This window comes from Fistularia commersonii, chromosome 3, assembly GCF_037954325.1.
Source record: "Fistularia commersonii isolate RoL2024-O1a breed Wild chromosome 3, RoL_Fcom_v1.0, whole genome shotgun sequence".
Lineage (NCBI taxonomy): Eukaryota > Metazoa > Chordata > Actinopteri > Syngnathiformes > Fistulariidae > Fistularia > Fistularia commersonii.
In genome coordinates, this window is record NC_141286.1 from 19,356,612 (window position 1) to 19,371,433 (window position 14,822).

Below are 14,822 nucleotides of genomic sequence, written 5' to 3' on the forward strand. Positions count from 1 at the left end.
ATGGCCTCTAGGTAGCGGTCTATAATCACATACATAACAACCCTTGTCCATGATGGAAGGCGTTTATTTCAACAGAGGTGAGTCCTAATGACTAGAAATTTGGTAGATGTACAGTAATTGCTTGATGATATTGGGCCAAACAGATGGCAATTTGATCTGCTGGATTAACGTATCAAATTTATTTTAATAAATAAATGATAAAATGTACACTAATAACGACAAGCACAAACAATAGTAATGTAAATATTTTCCTAAGACAGTTCTTATTAGTTCTGACTGGAGACCATTTTGGTTTATAATCAAATGAACTGACACAGACATAGATGTCTGAACCAGGCAACACAAATTAAATCCTTAACGTAGCTTTCTAGGTAGTCTGTTACACCCTCTTACATGTCTTGTGCCACAGAGGGCTCCAGTTGCTGACTGTTTGCCTGTGTTCTCTTAATGCTGATATCTTTGACATATATTAGCACAGCGAACATAATTTAAATTGTCCTCAGGCTATGGCATTATGTTCTGAAATCAGACACAACCTCAAAATACACAAAAGCCTGGGGGTCTCTTGCAGAGGAGGCCAGCCTTGCAGTAATAGAGCCAGGTGATTTATAGGAAGGAGGGAGAATATAAGACAAGAAGTGTGTGGTTATGTGTCTGTCTGTATGTATGTATGTGTGTGTGTGTGTGTGTGTGTGTGTGTGTGTGTGTGTGTGTGTGTGTGTGTAAAAGGGGGCTAGACACGACATTTATCCATATGAGAATATTGAAGGGGGGCAGGGAATCCAGTAATCACAGAGTACCTCCAGTGCTACCTTGGAGGTGCAATTCCATCCCTTCAGCCGAGACACACAAAGCACAGCGGGGGTATCAGATGGCCCCGGTCTGCCTTCCCCCAAGTGAAAGCAAAAGCTTGTGCAAGATCAACCTAACCAACTAAACCAAGGATGACAAAACACACACACAGATAGACACAAATGCCCACAAAGGCAAGAGCAATAAAACTTCAGCCCCCTCCTTGAGCCACCACCTTATCGTGGTGGTGGGGTCTGCAAGTCCCAGTGATTCTAAGGTCCTAAAGAGCAACCTTATTGGGGACTTTGGGACCCTGGTTAGGTCATGGCTGAGGAAACTGGCTCAAGAAACATGGAATCTCTCTCTGACAGGGAAGGAGCCTGAGCTAGTGTGAGAGGCTGAGAGGTTCTGGCTAGATATGGTTGGACTCACCTGGAATCATGGCTCAGGCTCTCAGACCAGGCCTCTCAAGAAGGGTAGGCCTGTTTTTTTCACTCCGGAGTTGTCTTCGGTGAGAGGCCTTCAGTGTTCTGTGTCTCCATTATTGAGGCGGCAGACTGGAGCTGTGGCCGTAAGGTGATCAGTGCCTGATGAGGCGGTAATCTCTGAGCCAGTTGGTGGACCCAAGCGGTGAGGAATGCTGTCGAGCTGAAAGAGTCCTACCATGCCTTTCTGGCCCATGGGGCTCCAGAGGCTGCTGACAGGTACCACTAGGCCGAGTGGCACACTGCTGTGGTTGTTGACGAGACAAAAACTCTTGCGTGGGAGGAGTTTGGCGAGGGCATTGAGGCGCCAAGGGCATCATGGTCCTCCATCCAGCAGCTTGGGAGGGAGAAGCAGTACTCCGTCAACACTGTGTACATGGAATTGGTGGGCTGCTGACCTCTAACTGGGACATTGTGGATCGGTGGAAGGAATAGTTCCAAGGGCTCCTGAATCCCGACAACACACCTTCCTATGAGTAAGTAAGAGACCTCTGGGGTGGACAGTCCTATTTCCGGAGATGAAGTTGCTGAGGTAGTCAGAACACTCCTCGGTGGCGGGGCCCCTGGTATGGGTGAACTTGCCCTGGATTCCTTAAGGCTCTGGATGTTGTGGGGCCATCCTGGCTGACACATGGGAGCAGTGCTACTGAATTAGCAGACTGGGGTGTTGAACCTCCTCTTTAAATCAGAGGGGGGATTGAAGGGAAAATCGCACCGCTCAGCCTCTGCGCACAATTCTACTCAGGGGTCCTGGAGAGGACAGTCCAACAGATCATTAAACCTCGGAAACCAGCTCTACATCCTCAGCAGGATACTTGAGGGTGAATGGGAGTTTTCCCCACCAGTCAACATGTGTTTTGTGGACCTGGAGAAGGCATTCAACTGTGGCCCACAGGGAACCGTGTGGGGGGTGCCCCAGGAAAACCCTGTAATATGGGCTGTTAAGTCCTTGTATAAATGGTGCCATAGCATGGTCTACATTGACTCTGCCAGGGCTGTCCTTTGTCATCAATTCTGTTCATAACTTTTATGGATAGAATTTCCAGGTGCAACCAGGGTGTTTAGGGGATACAGTTTGATCACCTCATAATTGGGTCTCTGCATGTTGTGGATGATGCGTTTCTGTTGGCATCATTAGACTGTTAGCTCCAGCTCTCACTGGAAAGATTTGCAGCTGAATGTGAAGCAGTCAGGATGAGGATCAGCACCTCCAAATTGGAAACCATGGTCCTCAGCCAGACACATGGGGAGTGCCCACTCCTGGTCAGGGAAGAGGTCCTGCCCCAAGTGGAGAAGTTCAGGTATTTCGGGTTCTTTTTCACAAGTTTGGGAAGGATGGAACACAAAGACTGACAGGATTGGTGCGGTGTCAGCAGTGATGCAGACTCTGCACCATTCTATCCTGGTGAAGAAGGATATAAGCCAAAAGGCGAAGCTCTCAATTGACCATCAATTTTCCTATCTTCACCTACTATCATGAGCTGTGGGTCGTGACCAAAAGAACAAGGTCAACCATGGTCAGTCCAAGCAACTGAAATGAGCTTTCTCCAAAGGTCTCTTCCTTCGAGATAGGGTGAGGACCTTGTCCGTCCAAGAGGGGCTCAGAACAGAGTCACTGCTCCTCCATGTGGAGAGGAGTCAGATGAGGAGGCTCAGGCATCTGGTTAGGATGACCACTGGACACTTCCCTTTAAGGTGTTCAAGGTATGTCCAACCGTGAGGAGGCCCTAGGGAAGACCTAGGACACACTGGAGGGACTATATCTCTAGGTTGGACTTGGAACGGGGATCCCCCAGAAGAGCTGGTCCTAGTGGCTGGGGAGAGGGAGGTCTGGGCCACTCTACTTCAGCTTCAGCTGCTCCCTCCGCGACCTGATCCCAGATAAGCGGTAGACAATGGATGTGTGTGTGTGTGTGTGTGTGGGTGTGTGTGTGTGTGTATATATATACATACATAATTTTGCTGAGGAGGTCACTGAACTGTATGGATCATGAGCGCCTACACTTTTTCACCCTAAGAGCTACTTTTCAAATGACAGTTTAAAAAGGACTTAACTACACTAAAAATGCTGAATGTATTTTTATTTATATATCTACTGAGTATAATTAACACACTACAGATACTATATGTATAGTGCATAGAACAAGTATTCGATACATTACTGACTTTTCAGCTTTTCCCACTCGCAAAGCATGTACAGGTTTGTCATTTTTATCATAGGTACTCTTCAAATGTGAGTGACAGAATCTAAAACAAAAATCCAGAAAAACACATTGTATGATTTTCAAATAAGTAATTTGCTTTTTATTGGAAGACACAAGTATTTGATCAACTACCAACCCGTGACAACTGCGGCTCTCACAGAGCTATTAGTTCTTCAAGAAGCTCTCCTGTTCTCCACTCATTACTTGTATCAACTGCACCAGTTTGAAATCAGCACCCATATAAAATACACCTTTCCACACACTCTATCACACAAAATCCAACCTCTCCACAATGGCAGAGAGCAGAGAGCTGTGTACGGACATCAGGGCTAAAACTGTACACCTGCACAAGGCTGGGATGGGCTACAGGACATTCAACAAGCAGCTTTGTGAGAAGGTAACAACTGTAGATTATTAGAAAATGGAAGAAGTTCAAGATGATGGTCAATCTCCCTCAGACTGGGGCTCCATGCAAGATCTCATCTTATGGGGCATCAATGATCATGAGGAAGGTGAGGGATCAGCCCACAACTACATGGCTGGACCTGGTCAATGACCCGAAGAGAGCTGAGACCACAGTCTCAAAGAAAACCATTAGTAACACACTACGCTATCTTGGATTAAAATCCTGCAGCACACTCAAGGTCCCCTTGCTCAAGCATGCACATGTCCAGGCCTGTCTGAAGTTTGCCAATGACCATCTGGATGATCAAGAGGAGGAATGGAAGAAGATCATGTGGTCTGATGAGACAATACAACCCCAAGAACACCATCCCAACCGTGAAACATGGAGCTGGAAATATTCTTCAGGGATGCTTTTCTGCATAGGGGAGAAGATGACTGCACCGCATTGAGGGGAGGATGGATGGGGCCATGTATCGCATGTTCTTGGCCAACAACCTCCTTCCCTCAGTAAGAGCCTTGAAGATGGGTCGTGACTGGATCTTCCAGTATGATGGCCGTAAACACACAGCCAGGTAAACTCTGGAGTGGTTCCGTAAGAAGCACTCCAAGGTCCTGGCCACTACAAGGTCCTGGAGTGGCCTAGCCAGTCTCCAGACCTAAACCCAACAGAAAATCTTCTGAGGGAGCTGAAAGTTCATATTGCCCAGTGACTTCCCTGAAAACTGAAGGACCTGTTCTCCCCTCGGTACATTATATATATATACACACACACACACACATATACTGTTATATATATATATATATATATATATGTATATATACACATACATATATGTACACACACACATACATATATGTACGCACCTATACACATATATACATATATATATATACATATATATGTACATGCCAGTGTGCGAGCGGTGAGATTCATGGCTGGTGAGGCACCGACGTCATCACCACACGTGTCTTCTTCATATTTGAACGATAAATGTGAATTGTTTTTAGCGATTTCAAAAAAAATAACAAAAAATGGTGAAGCTAAGTGGAAGATAACTTTATAGTACAAATCACTGAATAAATATAACGATTTAGTTTATTTTTTCATTTTGCATTTTTTTCTTTCCGTGATGACAGGTGAGGCCCGGCTTCCCCTGCCTCTACTGACTGCACATCATGGGTTCATACATTTGTGTGGAGGAGCAGAAGAAATAAGGCAAACTCTTTTCCTTGCACTGTTTATCTTTTTGTTATGTATCAAAGGGTCAATGCTTTACTGTGGCAATAAATGTGCGGCCATTTCGACTATATAGTACATGTTTAGGTTTTGAAAAGTCTGATGTGGGAAAGGAATCCTCAGAATCTTAAAAATTGAATAGATACATTTGTTGCAGCTCATATTCTTGTATTCATCTGTCATCCCCTCCCTCCATTTATTCATCTTTATTTGGGTGCAGCAGCTGACAGCAACCACTTTTACTCAAGCGAAGATTTTAGAGTGATGTTCCGCTGTCAAGATGTGATACCAGCACAGGTTCACTATTTGGCAGAAGACATCTGTTCATGTGCTGATTCAAACAGTCCAATTTACTGTAAATATAAATATGAATTGATTCCCAGTGAGCGGTGCCATCTTTACGGAACTGGCTCTGGTTAAGCCTGTGGACTAAATCGATACTTGATTATTAAATGAGGAGGGATTGGGCAAAACACAACATAGGTTGAGGGGTCATTGTGTCCCCAAGCACATCATTAACCCAAAATGCCATTAGTCCAGCTCGGCCCATTACTGCAAGACCACTAGACTTCACTGAGAAGGCATCTTGACCTCACACACACTTTGTAAACACACCCACGGGCGGAGTAATCAATCAGAGTATCACAGGGTCATCTACTGTCAGCTGAGACCAGCGGCTTTTATACAGCCATTTACTGTGCACAGTGCACAAATCGTAGCCTTTAACACTGTATACATCTTTATGAAGCTAATGGATATCTTATATGACAAGAGTCAAAAAGTGGGGGTCAGAAATGTCAGCCTTTGTCAGTATTAAAGGGAATAGAACAATGGTTTCATGTCTTCATGCGCGTAAGTTACTTTTTTTTTTTTTTTTCACCAACTAATAGTTTGAAGAAGAAGTCTTCATGACTATGGTTGGTAATTTTAGTACTTGCCAAATCTTTGCAATCCACTAAATAATACAATTGCTACCTGTATAGATTCTTTACTTCTATTTCAGTTGCTTGTCTGTCACAGCAAAAGTATAATTGTATTCAAATCCCTGCTGAGAAAAACATCCAATTCATGATGTTAAATTACAAAAATTGAAGGGAATACCATTTACTGGCAGGTTATGCTTCTCAAAACCAGTATCAGATGTGCACTAATTGAAAATCCCTGGAGCAGACACTGACACTTGTGCAAACTGGAGTTGTTTGAGATATGATGCAGGTCTCACTGATTTAATTGCTTTATTCCAGAACAAGCCTGTAACCTTATAGTCAACAAAATAGAGAAGAACCAGGAAAATAACTCTGTATGAGGGGATGAAAGACCAACAGGATGTGGATCAGCCAGTGAGTCTTTTGTTTTCCATTGAATATTGAATCTTATCTGGTTGACATTTTGGAGACGTTTTCCCGGTGACATTTAGGAGCTGCTGCAATTATCGCAACCTCAGTTTGAGGTCCAACCAGCCAATTAAAGATGTAATTTTTGTGGGTAAGTAATTTCAAGTCACGTGACAGGGCATAACATATGTGTGTGTGTGTGTGTGTGAGAGAGAGAGAGAGTGAGGGAGTGAATTTGGGTGTTAGTTTATAGGACGGTAAGCCTGTTGTGTGAAATAGCTTCAGAAGGGTCCTTGCATTCCAGTGGCTGTTCTAACATGTTGTAAATACAAGGTGTTTGAGAAAACATTGGAAAGGTGGTGAAAATCACTCAGACCCAATGCAAGAGAGACTGAGGGGACAGAATATAAGTTATCATGCATGAACAACTCAATTCTCCTGCAATCAGAGAGAACAAGCCTTCATATACTATTTATATGGGACTTATGCTTCCCAACGCTACATTTGCTTACATGACACTTTCATAACAAAGTGTACAACTATACATACCTATTTTGTCTGTTTGTGCAGAACACAAAGCATATCGCAGGATGACTCTTATGCTCTTCATGTCTCAATGTCAGCCAATGTTCTCCTGACATACCTTATATTTTTCCACTGACACATTTTAAAAGACTGATGTGAGTCTGTCTCACGGTGGGAGACAATACACTGGACTACATCACATCTCATACGAACACCCGACCCATATTTACCTCAAATAAACAACAGCAAAACGTCAAAAAAAAATTATCACTACTGCGACCAAACTTTTAGATCAACAGAAGCCAAGTGTGCACTGTGTGATCCAGGTGAGTCAAACAAATAAGTCAAAAGTTAAAGGGAGGAGGGGCAAATAAAAGCAAGTGGTGAGTGTTTAACAACGACTTAATCCGTTTACAAACACGGGAGCTGGACAAACTGCAGTGACCTCACCAATGCATGCACAGAAAGGAACACTATTCAACAGCGGATTCAAAACTGGCGGTGCGAAAATGCCTTGCGCTCACATCATCCAAAAACACACTTCTCGCATGCAGCTTGAGTACACTTTGCAGCATATCAACATTTTCTGACCTGAACTCTGGGAGAGCAGGAAAGTTGCGAGGGCGCCCCACAGCACCGTGGCAAGCTGCATCTTGGACCCCTGGTTTTCTCTCTCTTCTCCGCGCTTCCCTCCTCTGTTTCTCTGGACTGTTTCAAAGATCAACGTGCTTCTGTTGCAAAAAAAAGAAAAAAAGAAAAGAAAATACGGTCCGGCATTCACGCTAACCTCATACCATGACTGACTTTATCGTCGCTTTTCTCTAGGGTGACCTTCTCCGCCTCCTCCGCTACTGTTACGCGACAAAAAGTTAACTAGGAGGGGAAGGGTTCAATCACCGTCTCCAACATGTTGTGATCCAGTTGTGAACGCCGTAGCTACCAAAGGGGGCTGTGGGTTGTACCAAAAGCAACTTGTGAGAGGGGGGGTTGGCTAATTTTAATTCGCACATCCGTGCATTGCGCACACACGCGCCGCCAACAGACGGCTGTCAAACTTCAGTTTACAAAATCAGTACCGGAATAAAATGTCCTAAATGTCCTGCTCGCTGTATTTTGTCCAGTTCGACACACCTATGTGTATTCCGCGATCCCACAAAATATGGACCAATCCGCAGTCCCGGCTCTCGTTGTGTCATTTGTTAAATTACAGCGTTCTCTTGAAAGAGGCTCCAACATGGTTGGAGGGGTGAATAAGCTGTTTCTGTCCCTCTCAACAGGGCAGAAAATAATATTTTACCCTTCTCACTTAAACTGTCTGGGTTGCATGAGTGAGTGAAGGAGGAAACGAATGGGCTTTTAATAAACACAAGATCAAATGATAGGTTTCAGACTTGGGGTGTTTTTTGGTTCATTTTTTTAATCATAATCCAATATAATCACAATATAAAGTTAAAAGAAGTTGTTTGACAAATATTGTCATAGTGAAATATGAATAAGATCTAAAACACATATAAGTTATGTCCAAAGCTTCCAGCTTATGCTGAACCTTTTTGAATCATATAAATAGGTACACAGAAATCTAGGATTTTTTTATTTGAAATCTCTTATTTTAATCCATATATCATTCCTTGCAGCAATAATTTAAATACCTTACACTGTACGCTCAATTTAGAAATATTATTAGATAGATAAGTTCAAATCAATATGAGTCAGTGTAATTATATCAGTGGATATGATCACACGAGAAAACCTGGTTTGCATTAAATATGCGGGATGTTAATGTGTGCCAGACATATTCACCACATAAATATCTCAATTCTATTTACTGTTAAGTTTTAATGCTTGTTATCAATGTACCTTAAATATTAAAATAAGGGTTACAAACATTTGAATTTGTTTGAAAGCAATCAAATTGTTTAAAAGTTTGTAACATGAACTCTTGTGAGTAAATAATCTGACCTTTAGTTAATTATGTGCATTTTGTTGCTCTTGTCTTTTTCACCGCATATTGTTACTTTTTGGCATCCTCATGTAACTTTTAATTAACTTTCAGTTGACTTCTAATTTATTTCTAGGAATTTTTGTGATTGATTTTGATTTTTGTGTGTTTGATTGATTGATTTAGTAGCCGCTTGAAGTTTTGTTTTTTTCTTGGTGTAATTTCAAACATGCTTTCATAAGTGATTTTTTACTTTTATGTATTTCTAAAGAAAACCAGTGTGAGGTAGGAAGGCAATAAAATTATCTTTGTGGACCCTCCTTTATTTTACTCTGTCGAGATTCAAATCAAAACACAAGCATTACATGTTTTTAAAAATGATTTACATCTATTTACAATGTCTACTTTTAAGTTATGTACTTTGTATTGCATTTATGTTAATGGTAGTATATATATCTTTTTTTTAATTTCAAGCACAGCTTCTAATCAGCTTATTTCCTTAGAGCCTTGCAGATGCTTAGAGACACCGGGACAATGAGAACTTGTTAAAAAGTGAAAATCAGTGCAGAGCTATGATTTTGGTTGTACTTTATTGTCTGAGTGTCAGAATGCAACCACAGATTTTAATAGGTAACTAAATTACCTCTGTCTTGAACCCAGGGACTCGCCCTCTGCAGGGCATTAGTAAGAATGCACCCTTGAAGCCCCTCTAACCTGGAGCTTCATCCATTTCTTTTTGTTTTAAATACACTAAACAGTTTATCTTTTTTTTTTTTCTTTCCAATTTAAACATTCAGATTGACCTGTGAATATCCAAGCAATCTCAGAATACATGATATGTAGGAATATAGGCTCAAAAGTTTTGATGAAAATTGTGAAAAAGTTAGGTTATGTTAATATTATTCATTAATGATATTTTTTGCAAATATCATAGAGTGTTGTCTTAACATATAAAAAAGGCAGATTAATGGGAAAAGACAAAGAGCTATGACACGTACAGAAGCTTTAAACAGCTGATCTTTCTTTTATTGTGCTTGAGTATTTATTGTTAGCAGAATTATGGGCAAGAACATGCCTTGAAATTTATGTTGGTAATTACAAGTGTGCAATGGGTTTGAGATCAATTGTTATTTTAATGAATTCATATACTCTACATGTAGCTGGGTTTATATATCTACATGACAAAGATATAGCTTTGATGCACTGCTTGAATATTGTCGTGCTACACATTACTGTTTGGTTATGTAACCCCATTGTCCAGTTAAAATGATTGAAAGTGGCCTCACAGTGCACATGAGTATGTCTTTTCTGAGTCCGTGGAGGAGGGCTTTAGACCCTTCTTTCTAATTATGAAAACCCTTTACTAAGGATGTGAAATATCCTTGCTTCCAAACCAGACATCATCAATCAGCACACACCTCCTCTTTCTGTATTGCATCCATCACAGTACAGCGTTTCATCCTAATAAAAGTCTTTGCTTTCACTTATTCTTGATTTAATACAGAAAATGCTAATGAGCAATGGTTTAGGGAAAAGAATGGTGTACAGTCGTATTATATATCTCTGTTTATTATAACTGATCCAAAAAACTCAATAATCAAAGCCTATATTGTAAATCGTAGCATTGCACTATATATATATATATATACGATGTACCAAGAGATAAAACAAAATTAAAGTCTGTGAAATAAAAGACAATTCAAGTTTTTAGCTTTCTTTTGGAAAATAAATGGATCCAAGTTGTTCATATTTAGATTTACGTTTGAATGTCAACTATGAACATGGAAAAGGATGTGATCAAATGATGCCGTACCACAAGATATACTTGTTCATGGAAAACATAGACTTAAATTAATAAAAAGATCTACTCTGCCAATGTGTTATGACAGCAGTAGAAATGTCTTCATACTGATGATTGATTGGTCATATGAATGAGATGAAGTAGATGGGCAGGATTCCAGCTTAATAGACAAAAGCATACATGAAGAAACAACTGACTAAAAGAAAAAAATGAATACATATTTACATAAATACTGTCTATAAATTATTTTTAAGGCCTGGCCAAATATTCATTCATTCAAAATCTACATACATTTTCTCGGAGGGTCGGGAGGGGGATGGGGGGGGGGGGTGCTGAAACCCAACCCAGCTGTCATTGGGCGAGAGGCAGGTTTAACCCCTGGACCGATCGCCAGTCGATCACAGTCTGACTAAATACTACAGTGTAATTGGCTGCAGAAAGTGCATCAAGTGACACCTTAGAGGAGTCAGCCTGACATTACACCATTCATTCATTATCTATACCACTTATCGTGCACTTGTGCACTCAGGATTGCTGGGTGGCTGGAGCCTGGCCCAGGCTGAGCTGCCAGTCGATCACAGGGCCACATATAGCAGCGAACAATAGAATTAGGTTCTCCAGTAAATCTAGTGCATGCATTTGGATTGTGGGAGAAAAATCATACAGACACAGAAGAACATGAAGACTCCACACAGAAAACCTGTCTGAATTGCATCAGGAAGCACTAACCACTGCAATACTGTGTTGCCCATATTCAACCTTGTTTTTCCTCTTCTTCTTTCGCCTTTCCCCTTCAGGGGTCGCCACAGTGAATCAACTTTCTCCATATAACCCTATTCTCTGTATCCTCCTCTCTCACACCAACTACCTTGGTACGCTCTCTCATTACGTCCATGTTCAACCCTGTTGTTCCTTAACTTTTGATCGAGGAAACCTAATTATTGCATTGTTTTAAGCACACACTTCTACATCACTGTGGTATAAATCAAATGTGGTATAAATGCTTACACAGTGAAACTTGTGGTAAATAGAGGTAGTTTGAAAAAAGGATTTCTTAGCTATTTTCACAGCCTCTTTTTAGCTTTAAATCTAAAATGATACAGTACCACAATGTAAAATATATATGCAAAATACAACCAGATATGCTCAAATCCAAAAATTTAGGAGAAAAATAGCGGAATAATTACACATATCATTTGAGCTCTCATCCAGTTTTCCCATTGTGAACTGATTTCCTGAAGCTGACTAGCCAATCAGAGTAAACTCTCCCATTGAGGTCATCTGCTACTGATTACACATGCTCAATCAACCAGCAAATTCTCCAACAGGAACTGTCTGGAGCCACTGTGGATGAGGGACACAGACACTCACAGAGACTTATATAGAAGTTGAAATGAAATACCATGGCTTGGAGTATAGTAGACAGTATTTTAATCTTCTTCTAAGATAGTTGCAGTACATATAAGAGCTCTCACATCATCTGAAGTTTGTAACAAGTACACACCAAAACTATAACAGCAAAATTATTGATATGATTGGACAAGGCATGGTTATACATAAATCAGCTGAAAATCAGCTCAAACTGAACTATTGAAGACCCTGAATGTGAACTTACCCCATTAATGTGTGTAAATGTGTTGCTTAGGCTTTCAAAGCCTCTCGGCAAAAGTGTGTGAATATGTGCTTGATGCAACTTCTTTGTTAAAATCGCTTTCAGTGATAACTTGACTACAACTTACTTCTTTTTAAAACTAAATATGTTTAGATTACAGAATGTGTGTTGTCATGCCATAGTTCTATCAAAGAGAAACACTCATTACATTTGCTAAAATCAAAATGGATCACAATCTATGAGAATGATATGCTTGTCTGCTGTCATTTCATAACCGAGGGCCACAACAATTAGCTGTTTTACCTATAATAATTAATAACAGATAATAATTTACCTATAATGCATAATTTAATTGTGCTACCTATTGATATGTGCTACCATGCGGTTGTTTTGTTAAGTTTGAAGGACAAAGGTATTTGATTATCTGTACTGCTTATCCTGCATTAAGGGCCGCAGGGACACTGGAGCCTATCACAGCTATCATTAGGTGAGAGGCTTGTGAGAGCGCCACGCATAAAGACATAAAGCCTCACACTCTGATTCATATGGAGACAATGTGGTCTTGATGTTGGTCCAGGCAATGTTGGTCTCAGTTGACCCACAGAATGTTTATGGATTTTGGGAGGAAACCCACGCAGACAGAGGGAGAACAGGCAAGCTCCAAACAAAAGGAGAGTTGGAATCAAACCAGAGACGCTCTTTCAATGAGGCAGAAGCGATAAACACTTTGTTAATGTTTTTTTTTTTTTTCAAATTAAATGCAGTCAAAAGTCTGGTAATAACCTTGATTTTTTACTCTATTATGTTCTTATAAAAAATGCTTCTATATTGTGTCCCTCTTTGAATTTGTGAAGGGAGTATACACAACGGCATTTTTATCAAATCACATCTAAATGTTACACAGTGAATACCAAAGTCATATTCTAGCACAGTTGTAAATGTAGGCTTAAGTTGAGCACAGAGAAATGTTCCCCCTCAGTTTTGAGTACACTTCACACATAGAGCACTGTGAAGCTCAAACATCTACATGAAATGGTAAGTGAAACCCAATGTTAGGTGGGAGGAGAGTTAAAGTGTTTTAGTCTTGGTTGATTTGGCAGTACCTTTAGTTACAGCAAATGTGGTTTCCTAATAATAGGTCCAATTTTCCAGAGTTGCATTCCAATTGACACACGTCTCATCCAGTGGGTGCAGCAAACACTCCTATAGCAGTAACTCTGTCAGGAATGCAAGAGAGGAGCAACACATGTATAAATATAAAGATAGTCTTATTCGCTCTGCGAGGGGAATGTATCTTCACCACCGGCCTTCTTTTTCACATGGGTAGAGCAGAGAAGATCCAGTGAGTTTCTGATCAGATTCATGTCCAAAATCTGAAAAAGGAGAAAAAAAGACAAAAACAAACTGTAGGTTAAGTTTCTTATGTGAAGTTGAGGAAATGAGGAAAGTGAAGGATTTTGTCTGACAATGTACAAGTATGAGACACAGTAATGAAGAATAAAGAAAAACTAAACAAAAAGTGTACATACAAACTCAAATAAAAACATGCAAGCACACAGTCATACATATTTTTTTATTGATCGAGTTTATTCCATTCACTGTGTTTATGACTTTAATAGTCTTTCATCATAGTTCTGGTGTTTCTTCAGTGATTAAATAAGCTTTTTTTCTTTATTACAACTGAAGTGCTATGATCAAGTGACTGATTGCTTTTGAGTAATTCATTGATTGACTAATATCATTCCCCTTTGAGTGAATAAATAATCACCAATTCAACTATAGTTTATCTAACTTTTTTATGGTTTACAGGTTTAAATCGCTGTTTTTAATATACAGTATTTATACATTAACACAGCTAATGATAGTATTTCATCTTCTACCACTGATTCGCAGATCTCTCAGAAAATCCTGGCAGTAAAATATGATGCATTTCACTTATGTACTTGACGAAAGTCTTGAAAAGCACAAAGGTCGAACTTCAAAGTGAGGGATGAGTAACTGCTACTATAAGAGCACTTACACCATTAAAAAGAGAAAAAAATGGACACAATAATAGTAGGAGGATAAAAATGGACAGAAAGAGTAACAGTAGATCTGTGTCCATTTGGGAGATGGTAGGTTTATCCAAAATCAGGACAGATAAACTGATTGCACCCCGGTCAGCTGCACTGTGGCCACTTTCAACTTGCATCGTGTATCTGAGAGGAGAAATTGAGACATTTGATTATAACCTGAATGTTTCCTCTGTGGACTAGAAGTCTGCCTGAAAGTCACTGGGGAGTTTAGTTCAACAGTCAGAGTTGTCTTGCAGACAAAAACATACAGACACTTTCTGCGACTTTGAATAATCTACACGCTTTTTTTCCAGTAATCATATCGATGAACTTCATCACTTAAGTGTTGAGAATTCATGACACAGCCCCTGACCTTTGTGTTCGCGGTATCTTTCCAGGATCCCACGTGTAGTTCTGGGAGAGCAGCTGCGGGA

The 14,822-nt window shown here is 40.4% G+C and overlaps 1 protein-coding gene across 3 annotated transcripts in view; it reads right to left on the reverse strand.

Annotated features, from left to right (window-relative positions):
• lrp4 (low density lipoprotein receptor-related protein 4) overlaps positions 1 to 7,871 on the reverse strand; it is a 120,822-nt gene extending 112,951 nt beyond the window's left edge. For all 3 annotated transcript variants that reach the window (XM_086143991.1, XM_086143990.1, XM_086143992.1), the window contains exon 1: positions 7,574 to 7,871. In XM_086143991.1, the coding sequence (XP_086000117.1) occupies positions 7,574 to 7,634 (61 nt within the window). In that variant the 5' untranslated portion in view covers positions 7,635 to 7,871. The remainder of the gene's footprint in view (positions 1 to 7,573) is intronic.
• Positions 7,872 to 14,822: the final 6,951 nt, after the last annotated feature.